Source organism: Herpailurus yagouaroundi, unplaced genomic scaffold (genome assembly GCF_014898765.1).
Source record: "Herpailurus yagouaroundi ecotype Mexico unplaced genomic scaffold, PumYag 192, whole genome shotgun sequence".
In the NCBI taxonomy this organism is placed as follows: domain Eukaryota; kingdom Metazoa; phylum Chordata; class Mammalia; order Carnivora; family Felidae; genus Herpailurus; species Herpailurus yagouaroundi.
In genome coordinates this window covers 19,788,479-19,808,475 of record NW_024412423.1, presented here as the reverse complement: position 1 = coordinate 19,808,475, position 19,997 = coordinate 19,788,479, and the positions used below count along the sequence as shown (strand labels likewise).

At 43.2% G+C, this 19,997-nt stretch overlaps 2 protein-coding genes across 3 annotated transcripts in view; both read right to left on the bottom strand.

Moving 5' to 3' along the window:
- Positions 1-4,922, bottom strand: IL13 (interleukin 13). Of its 2 annotated transcripts, none has more exons than XM_040444432.1 (5): positions 4,235-4,922; positions 3,198-3,995; positions 1,736-1,789; positions 1,388-1,495; positions 1-1,024 (listed from the first exon to the last, which is right to left on the bottom strand). In XM_040444432.1, exons 2-5 carry the CDS (start codon positions 3,480-3,482, stop codon positions 917-919), a joined length of 555 nt encoding a protein of 184 aa, XP_040300366.1. In that variant the 5' UTR covers positions 3,483-3,995; positions 4,235-4,922; the 3' UTR covers positions 1-916. The 2 variants fall into 2 exon arrangements, with proteins under 2 accessions (XP_040300366.1, XP_040300367.1); XM_040444433.1 differs by having other exon boundaries at positions 1,388-1,492.
- A 767-nt stretch (positions 4,923-5,689) lies between these two features.
- The window catches only part of RAD50 (RAD50 double strand break repair protein), a 97,137-nt gene continuing 82,829 nt past the window's right edge, over positions 5,690-19,997 (bottom strand). The window contains exon 25 of the mRNA XM_040444426.1: positions 5,690-5,804. Within this exon, the coding sequence (XP_040300360.1) occupies positions 5,705-5,804 (100 nt within the window). The 3' untranslated portion in view covers positions 5,690-5,704. The remainder of the gene's footprint in view (positions 5,805-19,997) is intronic.

Below are 19,997 nucleotides of genomic sequence, written 5' to 3'. Positions count from 1 at the left end.
CTGCCCTGCCTCCAGAAGAACATAGGCCAGGATTCCCAAAGGCCACAGTAAAAGACAAACATCATCAGGTCTCTTGTCACTGTCTTTATTTCTGGCTTCCTTTGACAAAGTCGGTGAAACAAGACATTCAATGACCCCTCCCCACAGTCCACACACACCAGATGCAGCATTCTAGGCTGCTCTTCTATATATTATTAACTCTTTGATAACATTTTATTTCTTAACTTTAAATACAGGGAAAAACAATAAATTACTTCTTGGCTGAGGGCCAACTGCTGGCTGGCAGACAAGAGCAGCTACTCCAGCCCTCTCTCCTGTCCCCTGTGTCGGCCCCAGGACCCCAGTGAGGTAGCAGAATTTTGCACACAGTGCTTATTCCCAGGGACTCCTAAAGCCCAAGTCACTGGGCCCCCAGCTCAAGGTTCTGGTGGTGACAGTCCCTCCCTGTCCCCAGCACAGACAAACAACATTTGTTTAAATAACACACAGTAATAAATAAGGCCAAGAAGAGATATGCCTGAGCCGCTGTCTGCCTTAGCTGTCCCCGTATAGAGCAGGTCCGCCTCCCATACGTGTCTGCCAAGGTGGCGTCCTTGGTGTAATGCTGCCATTCCCTCTAAGGAGGGGGCAGTCGTGAGAGGCAGTGCTCCGCCCCCCCTCCCCCACCCCTGCCCCTGGTTGTTCACAGAACTCAGAGCCCAGATGGAGGAGGGCCCTGTGCACCAAGGCAAGGGCAGCTGGGGTCGGCTAGGCGAGGGCAGGCAGCACAGGCTGAGGTCTAAGCTAAGGAAATCGTGCCCCCCTCCCATCCCCCCGCCATCTCCCCAAGTAATTTGAAACTTCTGAAAGAAAAATGAATCTATAACTTAAACGGTCAGGTCTGCCTCTGCAAATAGCCATGCTAGGTTTTCATCCTTCATTTGAAATTTCCATGGCGAAAATTTCTCCTTAGATGGTTGAGCAGGTTTTTTACCAACTGGATCACTTCAATTTTGGTGTCTCGGCTGCGCTCACTGGAAATCTGCTGTGGGAAAAAGAGGCCAGGGCATTAATGGGACTCCAGAGCAAAGATGCCCAGCTTCTGCCAGGGGCTTTCCAGGAACTGGCTTATTTAATCCTCACAAAAGCCCCACGGGGCGGGTACTGTTAGTCTGTTAGTGCCCACATTTCACCGATATGGAAACTGAAGCTCAGGTGGGAGTCGGAAGCTCTCAAGACCAGGTCTTGGAAATCCCGGAGGCCATGTTCCTGTTGCCACCGTGGATCCGCCCCCCGGGTGGACGCTTGCCTCAGATGCTCAGCTAGGTTCCCCCCGGAGCTTCTAGGGTGAGCCCAGGGCTGGCAGGAGTGGGTGCAGGGTTGAGGGGTACAGGGCAGGGCGCCTTACCCCTGCTGAGGGTTTCTGAGTGCACAGGGCTTTCAGCATCCTCTGGGTCCTTTGGATGGCAGTGCAGTCAGAGACATTGATGAGAGATTCTAGGGCTGCACAGTACTGCTGGGAGAAGAACACAGGGGTGTCAGGCCCTGCTGGGAACCCCCAGCCGTATGGCTTAGGCAGCACCTTCAGTGACTTCACAGGAGGAGGGGGCTGAGAGTCTTGACGGAGGTAGCTTTGGGTGGTGGGGAAGGTCCAAACTGCGCTTGCGTGGAACCCCTAAGCCTTGCAAGTGAGGAAAGACACACATAAGACCTACAGCCTCAGCCACCTCCCTCCCAGCTTCCAAGGGGTCCTCACCATGCCAGTTGTCAGGTTGACGCTCCACACCATGCTGCCATTGCAGAGGGATACCTGAAGGAGCAAAAAGACAGCAAAATCGCAGGGTAGGTCTCCATAGCGATCAGGCCCCACAGGCAACCCGGTGTAGCACAGAGGCAGGCCTGGGACCCCTCAGTGTTCCTGAACTTAATTTCCTGCTCTGCATACTGAGGGAGATCCATTGTACAGGGTTTGGGGGCTGAGAGAGAAAAATCTGAGTGACACAGCCTTGAGTGAAGCTTCCCATAGCCAGGGCAGCATTGGGTGAGAGAGGAGGGGAGGCCAGGTCAGTCAGATGGGAGGCGGTGGGCACTCGTGTATAAAACTCTATCTTCTGGAGGAGCCCCTGGGTGGCTCAGTCAGTGAAACGTCTGACTTTGGCTCAGGTCATGATCTCGTGGTTTATGAGTTCAAGCCCTGTATCGGGCTCTGTGCTGACAGCTCAGAGCTGTGAGCCTTCTTTGGATTCTGTGTCTCCCTCTCTCTCTGCCCTCCCCCACTCTCGCCCTGTTTCTCTCCCTCTCTCTCAAAAATAAACATTAATAAAAAAAAATTTTGGGGGCGCCTGGGTGGCTCAGTCGGTTAAGCGTCCGACTTCAGCTCAGGTCACGATCTCACGGTCTGTGAGTTCGAGCCCCGCGTCGGGCTCTGGGCTGATGGCTCGGAGCCTGGAGCCTGTTTCCGATTCTGTGTCTCCCTCTCTCTCTGCCCCTCGCCCGTTCATGCTCTGTCTCTGTCTGTCTCAAAAATAAATAAAGGTTAAAAAAAATTTAAAAAAAAAAAAATTTTTTTTAAACCCTGTCTTCCGAATCGGAGGACACTGCAGTTTGGAATATGGGCACCCGGTGTCACCCAGGCCTGGTTTGAATCTGGCTTTTGTCAACCTTAATGCAGCTTAGTAGAATAGGGTCATCGCACCTGTCTCTTGAGATGGTTGGAAGTGATGAAATGAGATGAAAAGCACAGCACTAGCCTTGGCACACAAAAATTACTCAAAGTGTGAGCCATCACCACTGGGGACAGGAGCTGACTACTAGTGAATTTTTCCATAAGAATGGGCTTAACCAAACTACTGCGAATAATGGCCCCATTATTCTGTTCACATCCATTTGGCAAATTCTAAATCGCCCTGGGAGGGTGCTGGCCTCTCTCTGCTAACCTCTCTTCTTGAACAGCTGAGTAGGAGCTGGTCTTGGCAGGCAGGGCCAGGCCAGGGGAACAGGTGGTCCTTGGGGGCTCAGCCAAATCTCTTTATGGGGCCGTCCGTTGTGCTATTCCCCCAACCGCTGGCCCAGCACCTCTCCCTCATGGCTGGGCCTGTCCTGGTCCATGGGGCTTCTTCAGGCCCCACAGGCCTCTTGGCACGGCCCAACCTTCATGGCCTGAACAATGACCAATTACCCTGCCTGAGAGTTACCCACCCTAGCACCAGCGTACTCACCTGATTCTGGGTGATGTTGACCAGCTCTTCAATGAGCTCCTTGAGCTCCCTCCTTGAGTGAGGGCTCGGGGAGGCAAGGCCACCAAGGCAGGTGAGAGCAATGACCACGGTCAGCCAGAGCGCCATGGAGCCTAGAGCTAACACAGGAGGAGCGAGGAGCAGACACGTAGGCTGGCCTAAGCTGAGTGGCTTGTGGCCTTGGCCTCTTGCGGTAGCTTTTATAGGCCAAGTGTGACGCCTCCCACCCTGGTCTCCGCTTTGTCGGGTACTATCTAGAAACCACATCTTTACTCATCTTGATTTTACTTTGTGGAAAATCCAGTGTCACATAAAGGAAAGAATTTGATTTCTTGTGGACTTAGCAGTGAGGGGGTCTGGGGCAATTTTCAAGATATGGGTGGGCTTACTCCAGCATTAGGGAAGAGGGCAGCCTGGTGTCGGCCAAGCCAGCTGGAGCTCTAGCAGTTTTGCTTGGTGACCGCCCCGAGTGCCTGCCCAGCTCCTGTCCTGAGACCCTTTGGGTCACCAGAAGTGCTAGGCAGACAGTGCTATGACCACAGTCTACCAGATGTGGGAATTGAGGGGTTTTATTTTTTCAGTGAAGTGGTCTCTTGCATTACCAGAGTAATACTTGCTTTGGATACAAAATTCAAACGGGATAAAAAGAGAAGAGTGAAGTTCACTCCTTTTCATCTGCCTGATTCCCTGTTGGCCTCACTGTGGAAAGGATGATAAAAAGTTCAGACTCCCAGGTCTCCACTGAAAGATCCAGTCAGAATCAGAGATCCTCCCTGGGACCTTTTCTTTTTTTTTTTTTTTTTTAATTTTTTTTTTTCAACGTTTATTTATTTTGGGGACAGAGAGAGACAGAGCATGAATGGGGGAGGGGCAGAGAGAGAGGGAGACACAGAATCAGAAACAGGCTCCAGGCCATCAGCCCAGAGCCTGACGCGGGGCTCGAACTCCTGGACCGTGAGATCGTGACCTGGCTGAAGTCGGACGCTTAACCGACTGTGCCACCCAGGCGCCCCTGGGACCTTTTCTTTTTAAAGTTGCCTTGATTATAACTTTGAATGTGGACAGCCTAAAAATGGGGTGCACAACTCAGGCCTTCAGCGTGGGCCCGTCCTGATGGGAAACGCTTGACATGCCAGACTGGCACGAGTCAGGACCCAGCCTTAGCCCAGGTTGGAAAGTGTGACCCTTCCCAGTGCCATTGAGACCTGGGGTGGCCACCTGTGCTCACCAGTTATCTGTGGGACAAAGCCCTCCCCACTGAGGGACCCAAGTTTCTACAGATTGAAGGCTGTGGAGGGCAGTTTCAGGGCCTGCCCCCCACTCCAGGATTTCCCTGAACAGCCCTCTCCCTCAGGGACACTGGCCCATAACCTGCTTTTCACTCCTTTCTCTAGAAGTCCTCCAGAAACCCCTGCAACAGAAACTATGTTATTTGCCTGTTGATTACTGATGTCAGCCTGGCTCCTTCACCCACTTCCTCCCCTAAACCAGTGCTTTCCCCTCCAGGCCCCTCTCTGTCTGCTCAGGCTCCCTTTGTCCTACCCTCAGTGAGGCTCAACCTCCTCACAAGGGTCTCTGAAGGGATGAAGGGCCACTGCTGGGGCTCTTGTTCACAAGCCTCCCAGCCTTGCCCACTCTCTCCTCCCACCCTCTCTTCAGGCCAAACCAAACTTCGCAGCACAATTGTAGGTCCTGAGCCAGCCCCTGCCTCTTGTGCCCCCCGGCCCCCCCCCCCCAGATGAGGAAACTAAGGCCCACAGCGGTGTCACACAGCCTGGTGGCAGCACTCCAGTATGTAATGAGAGATAGGGCTGATAAACAGGTTCTGCGCGGCTCTGCCCTCCTCCGCTGCCTGGGGCGGTGGCCTTGCGGGAGGGACTGGTGGGAGCGGACTCCTCGAGGCTATGAGGCGTCCGCCCCCCTCCTCGCGTGCGCGGGGGTCGCAGGCCGGGCGCGGGAGCGTCCAAGGTGGGAGTGATGGGACCCAGCGCCAGGCGTGACATGCCGGCATCCCGGTACCCCGAGCGCCTGTGCGCACCGGCGAGGGGGGCGCCCGGCCCGCCGACTGGCCGGGCATCTGCTGATGCCGAGGACCCTGCCCGCCCCGACTCCTGCCTTGCCACCAAGGACATCGGGGCCGCGCCTCCCGGCCGGGTTCAGGAAACCCGTCCTGGCCTTTGGCCCGCAGAGAGACCCCAGCTGGCTGGCTACGTAACAAATGCGCTTGTTGGTATCTGATTTTCAGGGGGCTCCATTCACAGACTGGATAATTGCAGTCAACACGAACTACGAACGGGCTGCTCCCTGCACTCGACACGGGGCTTGCTACTGTCCTGCAGCCGGAGGCGTGGGCGCCAGACCCTGGCCCCGCAGGTGCAGGACGCGCTCCCTGCCTGGGGGTGGCTGGAGGGGGGAGTCTGCTCCGGAGGCGTGGTGAAGACTAGGGAAGGGCGGGGTCGTGGCCTCTGCGCCTTGCTCTTTGTCCCTGGTCAGGTCGCTGGGGTTGAGATGGCCCAGCCTCGGGACCAGCTCTTTCTGTGCGAAGTTCCGCAAAACATCCTTTCCCAATTTTCTCTCGAGTTGTTTCTCCTATGGAAAGAAAAGATGCCCAGTCAGTGGGAATAAGGGTTAGGCGAATTGTTTTAATAATCTAAAATAACTAATTTAGTAGAATTTTTAAAATTAGAGTTATACATGCCTGTAATTTGTAAAAAAAAAAAAAAATCATTCAGGGAGGTTGGTTGTAAAAAATGTCAGTTTTGACTTTCAGTTCCCCGTGGGTCTGTTGGATTTCTGTATGACTGGTGAGCGTGGATCTAAGTGCCCTTCTTTGTTCCTTAGTGTCTTTTGAAAGATGTTTGTATGCCAATCAGTGTTGGACACAGCAGCACCTTCCTCACAAACCAAAGGCAACAGACTTACTGTCCATGATCAGAACTTCAGTCTCCCTAAGCTCAGGCTTCTTCTCCTGTACTGCAACCCACACTGTGCACAGGTGCTGGCTGGGATCCTGGGCACCACACTGTGAGAACCGCGGTGCAGAGGACAAAATAAAAAATAATGCTCTAATACTATTATCGTGCATAACAAGCTCCTCTTTGTCTCTGATCCAAGGGTCTCCCGTCACCTGCCAGCATCCATGAACTTGTTAGTTACCTTGTTAACTGGCAAGGGAGATAAAATGGCAGAGCCTTCAGTTGCCGACAAGCAGCCCAGCCCCCTCCCCCCACCCCATTAGCCTCTTCTCTGAGGAGCCATGATTTTAACTGTTTCTTTTGGAATTTATGTCCTCTGTGTTTCTCAATTTTCTTGATTTTCGGGGGTAGGCATTTACTATGGTCTATGATGAATATTTAATTTTCTTTCCTCCTTGCCTTCCTTCTTGCACTTGCATCCTTACCTTTTTCTCATTCTCCTTATACAGTAGATCAGAGTTCCCGGTCAGTCAGACCCTTTTTTTTTTTTTTTTTTTTTTAAAATTTCAAAAAAAAACCAATATATTCAAAGCTGGGACGTGTAGTTAACTACAATTAGATTACTTTTATTTCCCCTCAAAGCTTTTTCTTCTGGAGTGAATAGTTTTTTCCACTTGCTTCATTCTCTTTTCCTCTGTGATTTGACCCTACATTCTTGGCTGCTTATGTAAATATCTTCTCATTAGACTTGGGCAAATGAGTTATTCGCACAATTTCATTTTCTCCAAAAAGTCTGCCCTGGAGCCTGCTGAGTTGCTCTGACTGACCTGGACAGCACCCTCTGACAACTTGCTTGGCTGGCTGTCATTCTGAGGTCTCCTGTCACCCCCCTCCTGAGACTTCCCTTTGCCTCTCTCCTGTGTGACCTTCCTGATCCTTGCATTTCAGGTCTTCTTCTTTGTTGGGGAAACACATCCTAACAACACAGAATTTCAGGCAGGAAATAATTTTCTTTTAGAATTTTTAATGCCTTTACCATGGTGTCCTATCTTCCAATATTGCTGCTCAGAAGTCCAAATGCATTTTGAATCCACATCTTTTCTAGCTGTCTCTTTAGAAATTTGTAGGAAATTTTCTGGGCTCCCATGCTCCACATTTTACAGTTACCTTGGGGTAGTTTTGTTTTCCTCTAGGGTGTCAGATGCACAGTGGGTCCTTTTAAACTGAAGACATGTCATTAAGTTTTGGGCAGTTTTCTTTCTTGGAAAAAAAAAACCAAAAACTTCAATTTATTTTATTTAAAAAGTCTTATGGGGGCACCTGGGTGGCTCAGTTGGTTAAGTGATCGACTTTGGCTCAGTTCATAATCTCCCTGTTCACAAGTTTGAGCCCCGCATTGGGCTTTGTGATGACAGCTCAGAGCCTGGAGCCTGCTTCGGATTCTGTGTCTCCCTTTCTGTCTGCCCCTCCCCTGCTCGCTCGCTCTCTCTCTCTCTCTCTCTCTCTCTCCTGCTCTCGCTCTCTCTTGCTCTCAAAAAAATAATTTAAAAAATTAGATGTCAAGTTAGATTAAAAAATGTAGAGTCATTGCTTTTTAAAAAATAGATTTTTTTAGAGGAGTTAAAAAAATTTTTTATATGTTTATTTATTTTGGAGACAGAAACACACCTTGAGTGGGGGAGGGGCAGAGATCGAGGAAGACACAGAATCTGAAGCTGGCTCCAGGCTCTGAGGTGTCAGTACAGATCCCGATGCAGGGCTTGAACCCACCAACCGCGACATCATGACCTGAGCCAAAGCCTGATGTTCAACCGATTGACCCACCCAGGCACCCGAGGAGTTTTAGATTCACAATGAAATTGAACAGGAAGTCCAGGGTTACCATATACTCCTGACCCTGCACATACATAGCCTTCCCAATTATCAATATTCCCTGCCAAAGTGGTACATTTGTTACAAGTGATAAGTCTACATTGACACATCATTATCACCCAGAATTCATAATTTATTTCAGGGTTCACTCTTGGTGGTGCATATTCTGTGAGTTCTAACAAATGTATGATGGCATGTAACCACTGTTGTAATATCACATGGAGTAGTTTCACTGCCCTAAAAATCCTCTGTAATCCACCTCTTTGTCCTTCCTTCCCTACTAACCCCTAGCAACCAATGATCTTTTTATTGTCTCCTTAGTCTTGCATTTTCCAAAATGTCATATAGTTGGAATCATACAATGTCTAGCCTTTTCAGATTGACTCCTTCCATTTAGTACTATGTATTTAAATTCCTTCATGTCTTTTCATGACTTGGTGTCTCCTTTTTAGTGCTGAATGATATTCTATTATCTGGATGTACCAAGTTCATTGACCCATTCACCCACTGAAGGATATCTTGTTTGCTTCCAAGGTTTGGCAGTTATAAATAAGGCTGCTATTAAACATCTGTATGCAGGTTTTTCTGTGGACATAAGTTTTCAATTCATTTGCATAAATACCAAGGAAAGTGATCACTGGATCATATGTTAAGAGCATGTTTCATTTTGTAATTGTCAAAGTGTCTTCCAAAATGGCCACACTATTTTGCATTGTCACTTGGCAACAAATAAATGAGAGAGTTCCTGTCGCTCCACATCCTCATGAAATTTTGGTGATGTTAGCGGTTTGGATTTTAACCCTCCTAATAGGTATGTAATGGTAGCTCACTGTGGTTTTAATTTAATTTCCTGATAATATATGATGTTTTCATGTACTCATTTACCACCTGTATAACTTCTTTGGTGAGGTGTCCATTAAGATGTTTGGCCCTTTTTAAAATTGGGTTGTTTTCTAATTGTTGAATTTTTGGACAATACTTTATCTATATGTCTTTTGCAATATTTTCTCCCAGTTTGTGGCTTGTGCTCATTCTCTTAACAGTATATTTTGCAGGCTAGAAATTCTTACTTTTAATGAAGTCCAGCTTGTTATTTCTTTCTTTCATAGATTGTGCCTCTGGTGTTGCACATAAAAAGTCATCACCAAACCCAAAGTCATAGACATTTTATCCTATATTATCTTATAGAAGTTTGATAGTTTGCTTTTATATTTAGGTCTGTGATCCATTTTGAATTAATTTTTGTGAAACCTGTAACGTCTGTGTCTATTTTTGGGATGTGAATGTCCAGTTCCATTGTCATTTATTGAAGATTATCTTTGCTCAAGTGAATTACCTCTGTTCCTTTGTCAAATAACAGTTGACTGTATTTATGGCGGTCTGTTTCTGGGCTCTTCATTCTGTTCCTTTGATCTACCTGTCTATCTTTTTCCAGTATCACACTGTCCTGATTACTGTAGCTTTATAGCAAGTCTTGATACTGGGTGGTATCAGTTCTTCAACTTTTTCTTCTCCTTCAATATTGTGTTGTCTATTCTGAGTCTTTTCCCTTTCCATCTAAACTTCAGAATCACTTTCTTGATGTCTACAAAATAACTTGTTGGGATTTTGATTGGGATTGCATTGAATCTGTGGATTAATTTGGGGAGAACGACATCTTGACAATATTGAGTTTTCCTGTCCATGAACTTGGCTATCTCTCCATTTATTTAGTTCTTTGATTTCTTTCATCAAGATTTTCTAGTTTTTCTTATATAGACCTTATACATATTTGTTAGATTGTGTGTGTGTGTATATATATATATATATATATAGTATATATGTGTATTTAAAAATAATTTTTTTAATGTTTATTTATTTTTGAGAGAGAGACAAAACACAAACAGGGTAGGGGCAGAGAGAGAGGGAGACACAGAATCTGAAGCAGACTCCACGCTCTGAGCTGTCAGCACAGAGCCCCACGCAGGGCTTGAACCCATGAACCATGAGATCATGACCTGAGCTAAAGTCGGACGTTCAACCAACTGAGCCATCCAGGTGCCCCTGTATATGTTTATTTCATTTTGGGGTTGCTAATACTGTGTTTTTAATTTCAAATTCCACTTGTTTATTGCTGGTATGTAGGAAAACGATCAGCTTTTGTGTGTTAACCTTGTATCCTGAAACACTGCTATAATTGCTTTTTTGTTCCACTTTTTTTTTTTTTTTATTCACTCTTGGATTTTGTACTTTGATGTCATGTCATCTTCGAACAAAGACAGTTTTAGTTTTTCATTCCTAACCTGTATACCTTTTATTTGCTTTTCTGGTTTTGTTTCATTAGCTAAGAATTCCTGCATGATGTTGAAAAGCAATAGTAAGAGGGGATATCCTTGCCTTCTTCTGGATTTTGTGGAAGAGCTTTGAGTTTCTCACCATGAAGTCTGATGCTAGCTACAGGTTTTTGTATTTTTTTAAAAATCAAGTTGAGGAAGCTCCCCTCTATTCTTAGGTTAATGAGACTTTTTATCATAACTTGGTGATAGATTTTGCCAAATGCTTTTTCTGTGTCTATTAATATTATCATGTGGTTTTTCTTCTTTAGACTGTTAATGTAATGGATTATATTAATTGATTTTTGAATATTTAACCAGCCTTGCCTATCAGAGATAAATACCAGTTGGTTATGGGGTATAATTCTTATTATACATTGTTAGATTCACTTTACTAATATTTTGTTGAAAATTTTTACAACTATCTTCATAAGAGATATTGGTGTGTAGTTTTCTTAATGTGTTTGTCCATTTTGGTATTAGGGTAATGCTGACCTCATAGAAAGAGGTTGTAGAAAATTGGTATAATTTCTTCCTTAAATGTTTGGAGAATTCACCAGTGAACCCATCTGGGCCTGGTGCTTTCTGTTTTAGAAGGTTATTAATTATTATTAAATTTCTTTAATAGATATAAGCCTAATCAGATTGCCTGTTTCCTGTTATGTGAGTTCTAGGTGATTGTATCTCTCAAGGAATTGATCCATTTCATCTATATTATTACGTTTGTGGGCATTGGGGCGCCTGGTTGGCTCAGTCTGTTGAGCGTTAGACTTTGGCTTGGGTCGTGATCTCATAGTTCATAAGTTTGAGCCCTGCTTTGGGCTCATTATTGTTGGCACAGATCCTTGGTCCTCCTCTCTCTTGGCCCCTCCTCTGCTTTTACTCTCTCTCTCTCAAAAATAAGTAAACATTAAAAAAAAATGCGGGCATAGAATTTTTCGTTGTATTGCTTTCTTATCCTTTTAATGTCTGTGGGGCCTGAAAAAAAAAGTCCATGGTGTCTGTAGTGATATCCCTCTTTCACTTATGTTATTAGTAATTAATGTCATCTATTTTTCTCTTGGTTAGCCTGGCTAGAGGATTATTGACTTTATTGATATTTTCAGAGAACCTGGTTTTGGTTTTATTGATTTTGTGTACTGATTTTCATCTTTAATTTCATTGATTTCTATTCTTATTCTCATTATTTCTTTTCTTCTGCTTTCTTTGGATTTAATTTGCTCTTCTTTTTCTAGTTTCCTAAGGCAGAAGATTAGATGTTTGATTTTTTTTATCTTTCTTATTTTCTAATGGATGTGCTTAATGTTGTAAATTTTCCTCTAAGCACTATTTTCACCACATCCTACAAATTTTGGCAACTTGAGTTTTCACTTTCCTTTTAGTTCAAAATAGTATTTAATATTCCTTGAGATTACTTCTTTGACCCATGTATTATTTAGAAATTTTTTGTTTAATCTCCACATATTTTGGAATTTTTCTACTCTCTTTCTTTTATTGATTTCTAATTTAATTCCATGAGAGTTAGGCATTGTATGATTTCTACAGATGGTGCCCAACTTACAGTGGTTTGACTTCTGATTTTTTTGACTTTATGGTGGTATGAAAATGATACACATTCAGTAGAAACCACACTTGACATTTTCAATTTTGACCTTTTCCCAGACTATCTTTTTGTGGTACTCTGCTGTCTTGTGATGCTGACCAGGGGAGATGAGCTGTAGCTCCCAGTCAACCACACAGTCACAAGGGTAATCGAAGGATGCGCTTAAAACCATCTTGTACTCAAAGAGTCATTCTGTTCTTTGTATTTTCAGGATAGTGTGCAATAAATTATATGATACATTCAACAGTTTACTACAAAATAGGCTTTGTGTTAGATGATTTTGCCCACATGTGGGCTAATGTAAGTGTTCTGAGTGTATTTAAGGTAGGCTAGCCTAACCTATCATGTTCCGTTAGTTAGGTATATTAAATGCATTTTGGACTTACTTTCAACTTACAATGAGTTTATCAGGCTGTAACTCCATCCTGAGTTGAGGAAGATCTTTTTTCTTAAAAATTTGTTAAGGTATGTTTTGTGGCTCAAAATGGTGCTCTGTCTTGATGAACTTTTTGTGTGAGCTTGAAGAGAATATGTATCCTGTTGCTGAATGAAATAGTCTTTGGGTGTCCATTAGGTCCAGTCGATTGATGGTGCTCTTGAATTTAACTCTGTCCTTACTCATCTTCTGCTTGCTGGACTTACCCATTTCTGATAGACACGTGTTGAAGTCTTCAGCTATAATACTGGATTCATCCAATACCCTAGTTCTAACAGCTTTTGTCTCATGCATTTTGAAACTGTGTTGTTAGAAGCATGGCATTAAGGACTGTTATATCTTCTTGGAGAATTGACTCCTTTATAATTATGTAATGCCCTTTTTTTATCCCTGATAACTTTCTTTGCTTTGAAGGCTGCTTTGTGTGAAATTATTATATTATTAGTATTAATATAGCTACTCTTGCTTTTTTTTAAAATCAGTGTTATCATGGTACATTTTCCTCTATCTACTAACATTTATCTAGATTTGTCTTTATATTTAAAATAGGTTTATAATTGGGTCTTGTTTCTTGACCTACTCTGACAATCTATAAATAATTGGTACATTTAGGCCATTGGTGTTCAAAGTGATTATTGATGTAGTTGAATTAATATCCACCATAATTGTTACTGATTCTATTTGTTGTCCTTGTTCTTATTTTTGTCCACCACTCTTTTTCTGCCTTTTGTGGTTTTCTTAATGTTTATTTTTTCTTTTTGAGAGAGTGCATGAGTGGGAGACGTACAGCAGAGAGCCTGGTGTGGGGCTCGAACTCAAAAACTGTGAGGTCATGACCTGAGCCAACCAGATGTCCCTGCCTTTTGTGGTTTTAACTGAGCACTTTAGATTATTCATTTTTCTCTCCTTTATTAGTACATCAGTTATACTACTTTTTTAATTTTTTTTTAGTGATTGGTCTGTAGTTGGTAATATACATTTAGAATTAATCCAAGTCAATTTTTAAAATAACCCTATATTGCTCCATGGTTAGTGTGAGTAACTTATAATAATACTAAATCCCCCCTTCCATTCCTTCTCTCATTGTTGGCATTCATTTAACTTATATATAAGTATGTATGTGTATACATATATGTGTGTGTGTGTATACACTTACATAGTCTTACATATAAGTAAAAATAATCAAATATGTTGTTGCTTTTACTTCAAACAAATTATGTTAGATGAAGAATAACAACAATAAGTGTTTTTATTTTGCCTTCACTCTTCCTTCTCCAATGTTCTTCCTTTCTTTATATAGATCTGAATTTTGTCATTTTTCTTCTGTCTTAAGAATTTCTTTTTTTTTTTAATTAACACTTCTTGCATGGCAGGTCTACTAGAAACAGATTGCCTCAAATATTTGTCTGTTTGAGAAAGTCTTTATTTCTCCTTCAGTTTTGAAGTATAATTTTACAGGGTGCAGAATTTTATATTCATGTGGTTTTTTCCTCTCAACATTTAAAATATTTCAGTTTGCTATCTTCTTGCTTTGCCTTTTAAAGAGAAGTAGGTGTGGGGCACCTGGGTGGCTCTGTCGGTTGGGCGTCCGACTTGAGCTCAGGTCATGATCTCGCACTCCGTGAGTTTAAGCCCCGTGTCAGGCTCTGTGCTGACAGCTCAGAGCCTGGAGCCTGTTTCAGATTCTGTGTCTCCCTCTCTCTCTGCCCCTCCCCCTGTTCATGCTCTGTCTCTCTCTGTCTCAAGAATAAATAAACGTTAAAAATTTTAAAAAAAAAATAAAGAGAAGTAGGTGTAATTCTGATCTTTGCTCTTCTATAGGTGAAGTATTTTTTTTTTCTCCTCTGACATCTGTTAGGATTTTTTCTTAATTTTTGGTTTTCTGAAGTTTGAAAATGCTATGTCTAGGTAAATTGGGATGGGGGCATTTTTTATGCTCGCTGTTCTTGGAGCTTCCTGGATCTGTGGTTTGCTGTCTGACATTAATTTGGGGAATTTTTAGTCATTGTTTCCAGCATTTCTTCTGTTCCCTTCTCTCTTTCCTCTGCTCTTGGAATTCTGATCATGCTTCGGTTACACTTTTGGTGGCTGTCCCACAGTTCTTGGATATTTTGTTTTTGCTTTTTCCCAGTCTTTTATTCTTTTTACTTTTCAGTATTGGTGGTTTCTGTTGAGAAATAGGCAAACTCAGAGATTCTTTCCTCAGCTGTGTGTAGTCGATCAATAAGCTCATCAAAGACATTTTTCATTTTTGTCAGTGTTTTTGAGCTCTAGCATTTCTTTTATTGTTTGTTCTTAGAATGTCTATTTCTCGGAGTGCCTGGGGTGGCTCAGTTAAGCGTCCAACTTTGACTCAGGTCATGATCTCACTGTTTTTGAGTTTGAGCACCATACCGGGTTCTGTGCTGACAGCTCAGAGCCTGGAGCCTGCTTCGGAATCTGTGTCTCCCTCTCTCTCTGCCCTTCACCTGCTCACGTTCTGTCTCTGTCTCTGGAAGATAAATAAACTTAAAAAGAAGAATGTCTGTCTGTGTTTATATTGCCTATCCATTATTGCATGCTGTCTACTTTGTCTATGAGGATGCTTAGCATCTTAAATCATACTTGTTTTAAACTTCTAGGCTGACCGTCTCAATATCTCTGCCATATGTGAGTGTGGTTTAATGCTTGCTGTCTTTTCTAACTGTGTTTTGTGATGGGAGGAGAAGTATTCTTATTGGGCCCATGAGTAGCAGGATTTCCTCTTAGTTAGCCTGTACTTCTGTACTGTGAACTTCACACATGCTTCTCAGTCCCCCTGGACCTTCCATGGGACGGGACTGCTGGAGTGGGCTGAAATCGGGTATCTCCCTTCCTCCACGTGGAAACCTAGAGTCTATTGGAGCTGGGTATTTCTCTCCCCCCCCCCCCCCAGGCCAGTTAGGCTCTGATAAAACTCCAGCAGGTTTGTTGGGCTTTGATTAGATAGTTTCTCCTGAGAGCAGACATTATTAAGAAGAAACACAGTGCTCTGGCATGTTTCAAAATGTTTCATTTCCCTTCACTCTGCTGGAAGCACAGGGCATTGTTCTCTTATATTTACCAAGGAAATGGTGAATTACTAGAGGCACATCTCAGAAAAGTCTGGGGGTGGGGCCCTGATGACTGGGGCTCTCAGATTTTAATCTCCGACTTGTCTATGATGAGCCTCCAGCAACTCATCAGTTAGAATTTAAGTTTCTCTACCTCACCACTGGTTCCTGCAGAGTATTTTGATTTTTACTTCTAATTTTGCAGTTCTATTCACATGGATCAAAAATCAAAACTGTATATATGAAAAAATTCAGTGGGATGCATCAACCCCACTCACAAATAATCACTCTTATTAGTTTTTTTGGTATATCCTTTCTGAGTTTATAAGAAGGTATGGATATACAGTTTTATTTTTTTTTCTCATTCCTGCATATGATGTAGCATCCTGTACACCTTTTGCAGCTTGCTTTTTCTCACATATCTTTATTTATTTGTTTATTTTAGAGATTGAGAGTGTGTGAGCAAAGGAGAGGGGCAGAGGGAAGGAGAGAGAGAGAATCCCAAGCAGGCCTCACGCTCAGTGCAGAGCTTGACAGGGCACTTGATCCCATGACCCTGAGATCATAACCTGAGCTGAAATCAAGAGTCAAAAGCTCAACCAACTGAGCCACCCGGGCACCTCTCTCACATATCTTTATAAGAAGATATTTCTATATTCACACTTAGAGATCTTGGAACATTTTTAAAAATTATTTTTATGATGTTTTTCTCTCCATTCTTTCTCTTCTCTCTTACTGGAACTACCATTTTCTTATTATATACCTCCTGGAGTAGTGCTTTTATTTTATTTTTTCTGTTTTTTTCCTTTAAAAAATATTGTCTTCTCTGGGATATTTCTCTAAGATTATATTCCATCCCAAGGGTATTGTATTCTTCTCTGAATATGAATGTGTGTCTAATGGCACCATGTTTTTGTTTCATTGATGGGATACCTTAGCAATCTGAGAATTTAAAAGTTTCCCTCTTCACGTGTAGTCTTTATTTCTTTCACATTTTTTCTTTTTAATTTAATTTGATCTTTTTCTTTCATGTTATGGGCTTTCCCTGGATGTCAGGTGATCCTGGATTCCCTGCTCAAATTGAGGAGTGGGGGACTAATAGCAATTTGGAAACCTTGAGAGAGAGAGGACAGAGAGGGAGAGAGAGAAAGTGTGTGTGTGTGTGTGTGTGTGTGTGTGTGTGTGTGTGTGTGTGTAGGGGGGAGGTTCACTGCAGGGCCATTGGCTTGTGTTTCACAGTGTGGTGGAGGGGGGAACCTCCCATGCCAGCTTCTTTGGGTCATTTTTTGGCTGACGGGGCAGATTCCCCAGAAGAGAATCTCCCTATCTCCAGTGTGGCTAACAGCATTTTGGCCGCCAGGGGCAGGTAGAATGCGGGGCGAGGGGGATCTCAGCATCTGTTAACTGTTTACTTAGTGCCCTGATTTCAGCACAACTAGGCCGCAGTCAACCATGCCCAGTGTTTCTTTCTCCAGATACCCTCTTCAGAGAAAAAACAGTTCTGTCTCTACTGGAGTGGAGTCCTTTAACTCTGAGGAATGGAAATGGGGATCTAACTGCCTTTTAAAAAAATTATTTATTGTGGGGAGAGTGCAGACAGGGGAGGGGCAGAGAGAGGGGGACAGAGGACAGAGGGGAACCAGGCTTTGTGCTGACAGCAGTAACCCAGTGTGGGGCTTGAACTCACCAACCACAAGACCATGACCTGAACTGAAGTCCAAGGCTCAAACGACTGAGCCCCCCAGGCACCCTCTAATTGCTTTAAAAACATTTTTTTTAATGTTTATTTATTTTTGACAGAGAGAGACAGAGCATGAGCGGGGGAGGGGCAGAGAGAGAGGGGGACACAGAATCCGAAGCAGGCTCCAAGCTCCGAGCTGTCAGCAAGCACAGAGCCCAACGCGGGTCTTGAACTCACAGACCGCAAGATCATGACCTGAGCTGAAGTCGGATGCTCAACCAACTGAGCCACCCAGGTGCCCCTCTAATTGCTTTTTAAACCAAGTGTCAACCTGTTTTCACCACTCCTCATCCAGAAGTACTTGGTCTTCTGCAAGTTCCTGAGCATTGTTGGGGAATCTCTACATCATTTTAGGTCCCAGCTTCTCTGTGGCTGGTTTGGGATTCACTGTTGTTGGGTTAGCCACACAGTGTCCCTCCTGTCATTCTGCTTTCCATCTTTCAAAAAGCTGTTGTTACTGTCTTTTTCTCCCATATTGGTGTGTTTCCATCTTTTAAAAATTTGGCTCCTATCATTTTGCCAAATCATCAGGTGGGAGATAATGTGTCCATTCCATTGAATTTACTTGGAATATATGTTTTCAACGTAGGGAATTTGTTGAAGGGACCAGCAATGAGAAGCAAGCCTGAATCTTTGCACCTGTGGCACTGATAACACCTTAGTGACTACTTACAGTCCTTTTAAAAGCACATTTATATTTTACAGGATAATACATTTTATAACTTTTACCACCTTATTTCACTTAAAATGTATAAAGAGCATTTTCCTACATCAGTATTCTGCACTTGAAAAAATTACACAAAAATGTTATTGTGTGAAGCGCAGATGTGCAAATAAAGAAAAATCCCCCACAACCCCAGCATCCAGAGGTAATAATCACTGTAACATCTTGGTGTCTGTCATTCTCACAGGTGGATCTGTATATGATAAGTACTTTATTCCTGAACTAAAAATGAAATCTTTGCTTTGTAAGTATTCAACCTAGTATGGAAGATGTATTTTATTTTTGTATTTTTATTTTATTTTGAGAGAGAGTGTGTGTGACCAGGGGAAAGGAGGAGGAGGAGAGAGGGAGGAAGGGAGGGAGGGAGAGAGAGAGAGACAGAGAGAGAAAGGAAGGAAGGAAGGAAGGAAGGAAGCAAGCAAGCAAGCAAGCAAGCAAGCGAGCCGTCTCTATGCTCAGTGTGGAGCCCAACACAGGAGTTAGATCCCACAACCCTGGGATCATGACCTGAACCAAAATCAAGAGTCAGACACTCAACTGACTGAGCCACCCAGATGCCCCTTGAAGACATATTTTAAATAAATAAGTATGAATACTTCACACAACAATTATAAGTTCATTCATTCATTAAGTAAATTTTTATTGTGTGCTTACTGTGTGTCAGGCACTAAAACAAAACAACAGTCCTTACCTGAGAGATACATTCTAGTAGGTGGAGACAGATGTGTATCTCCATATATCTCCATCTTCATTTATCTATATAGTTGTATTGGATGTAGAATTCTTGGTTGCAATCTTTTTCATTCAGCACTTCTAGTTCGTTATCGCACTGGCTTCTGGCCTCCATTTTTTTCCTAAGGAGAAATCAGCTATTCATTTTATTGAGGCCATTTTGCTGCTTTCTCTTGACAGTTTCAGGATTCTTTTTTTTTTTTTTTTTTTTGACACTTTGTGATGCATCTAAATGTAAATATCATAGAGGTTTTTATTTTTTTAAATTTTTTGAAGCAGGGGCACACGTGAGCAAAGGGCAGAGAGAGAGAGAGAGAGAGAGAGAGAGAGAGAGAGAGAGAAGTGGGACTCACCTGAAGCGGGGCTCAAGCTCACCTTATGTGGGACTCGAACTCATGAACTGTGAGATCATAACCTGAGTTGAAGTCATATGCTTAACAACTGAGCCACCCAGGTGCCCCTGTTTTTTTTTTTTTCATTAAGTTTTTTAAAATGTATTTTGAGAGAGAGAGAGCTAGTGAGCATGTGTGAGGGGGAAGAGGCTGAGAGAGAAGAGAGAGAATCCCAAGTGGGCTCTACACTGTCAGCACGGAGCCTGATGTAGGGCTCACACCCATGAACCAGCAGATCATGACCTGAGCCCCAACCAAGAGGCAGACACTCAACCAACTGAGCCACCCAGGCACCCCTCTTTTAGTTGATCAAAAATTGAGATATAATTGACATATTACATTTAGTTTCAGGTGTATGACCTAATGATTCAGTATTTGTTTATATTGCAAAATGATCATTACAATTAGTCTAATTAACATCCGTCACCATACACAGTTACAAAATCATTTTTCTTGTGATGAGAACTTCTAATATCTATTCTTTTAGCATCTTTCAGATATGCATGACTGAATGCTAACAAAGTTACCATACTGTACCTTACATCCCCATGACTTAATTAACATTTTTTTTTTAATGTTTGTTAATTTTTGAGAGAAAGAGAGATGGAGTGCAAGCAGGGCAGGGACAAAGAGAAACAGAGACACCGAATCTGAAGCAGGCTCCAGGCTCTGAGCTGTCAGCACAGAGTCCTGTGCGGGGCTTGAACTCACGAGCCGTGTGATCATGACCTGAGCTGAAGTCTGATGCTTAACCAACTGAGCCACCTGGGCTCCCCTTATTTATTTTATAATGAAGTTTCTACCTTTTGATCCCCTTCACCCATTTGCCACTTTGTTTTTATTTTTAGATTCCACATATAAGTGAGATCATACAGTATTTGTCTTTCTCTGACTTATTTCACTTAGCATAATACTGTCAAGTTCTATTCATGTTGTCTTAAATGGCAAGATTTCCTGCTTATTTATGGCTGATATAATAACATA

What these genes read in the sequence shown, in the direction of transcription:
- IL13 (XM_040444432.1), bottom strand. Translation starts at nt 3,482, where the DNA reads ATGTGGTTTCTAGATAGTACCCGACAAAGCGGAGACCAGGGTGGGAGG. An exon ending in TCAACATCACCCAGAATCAG is followed by an intron (nt 1,790 to 3,197) that starts GTGAGTACGCTG and finishes TTGCTCCTTCAG; the next exon opens with GTATCCCTCTGCAATGGCAG. An exon ending in TCAACCTGACAACTGGCATG is followed by an intron (nt 1,496 to 1,735) that starts GTGAGGACCCCT and finishes TTCTTCTCCCAG; the next exon opens with CAGTACTGTGCAGCCCTAGA.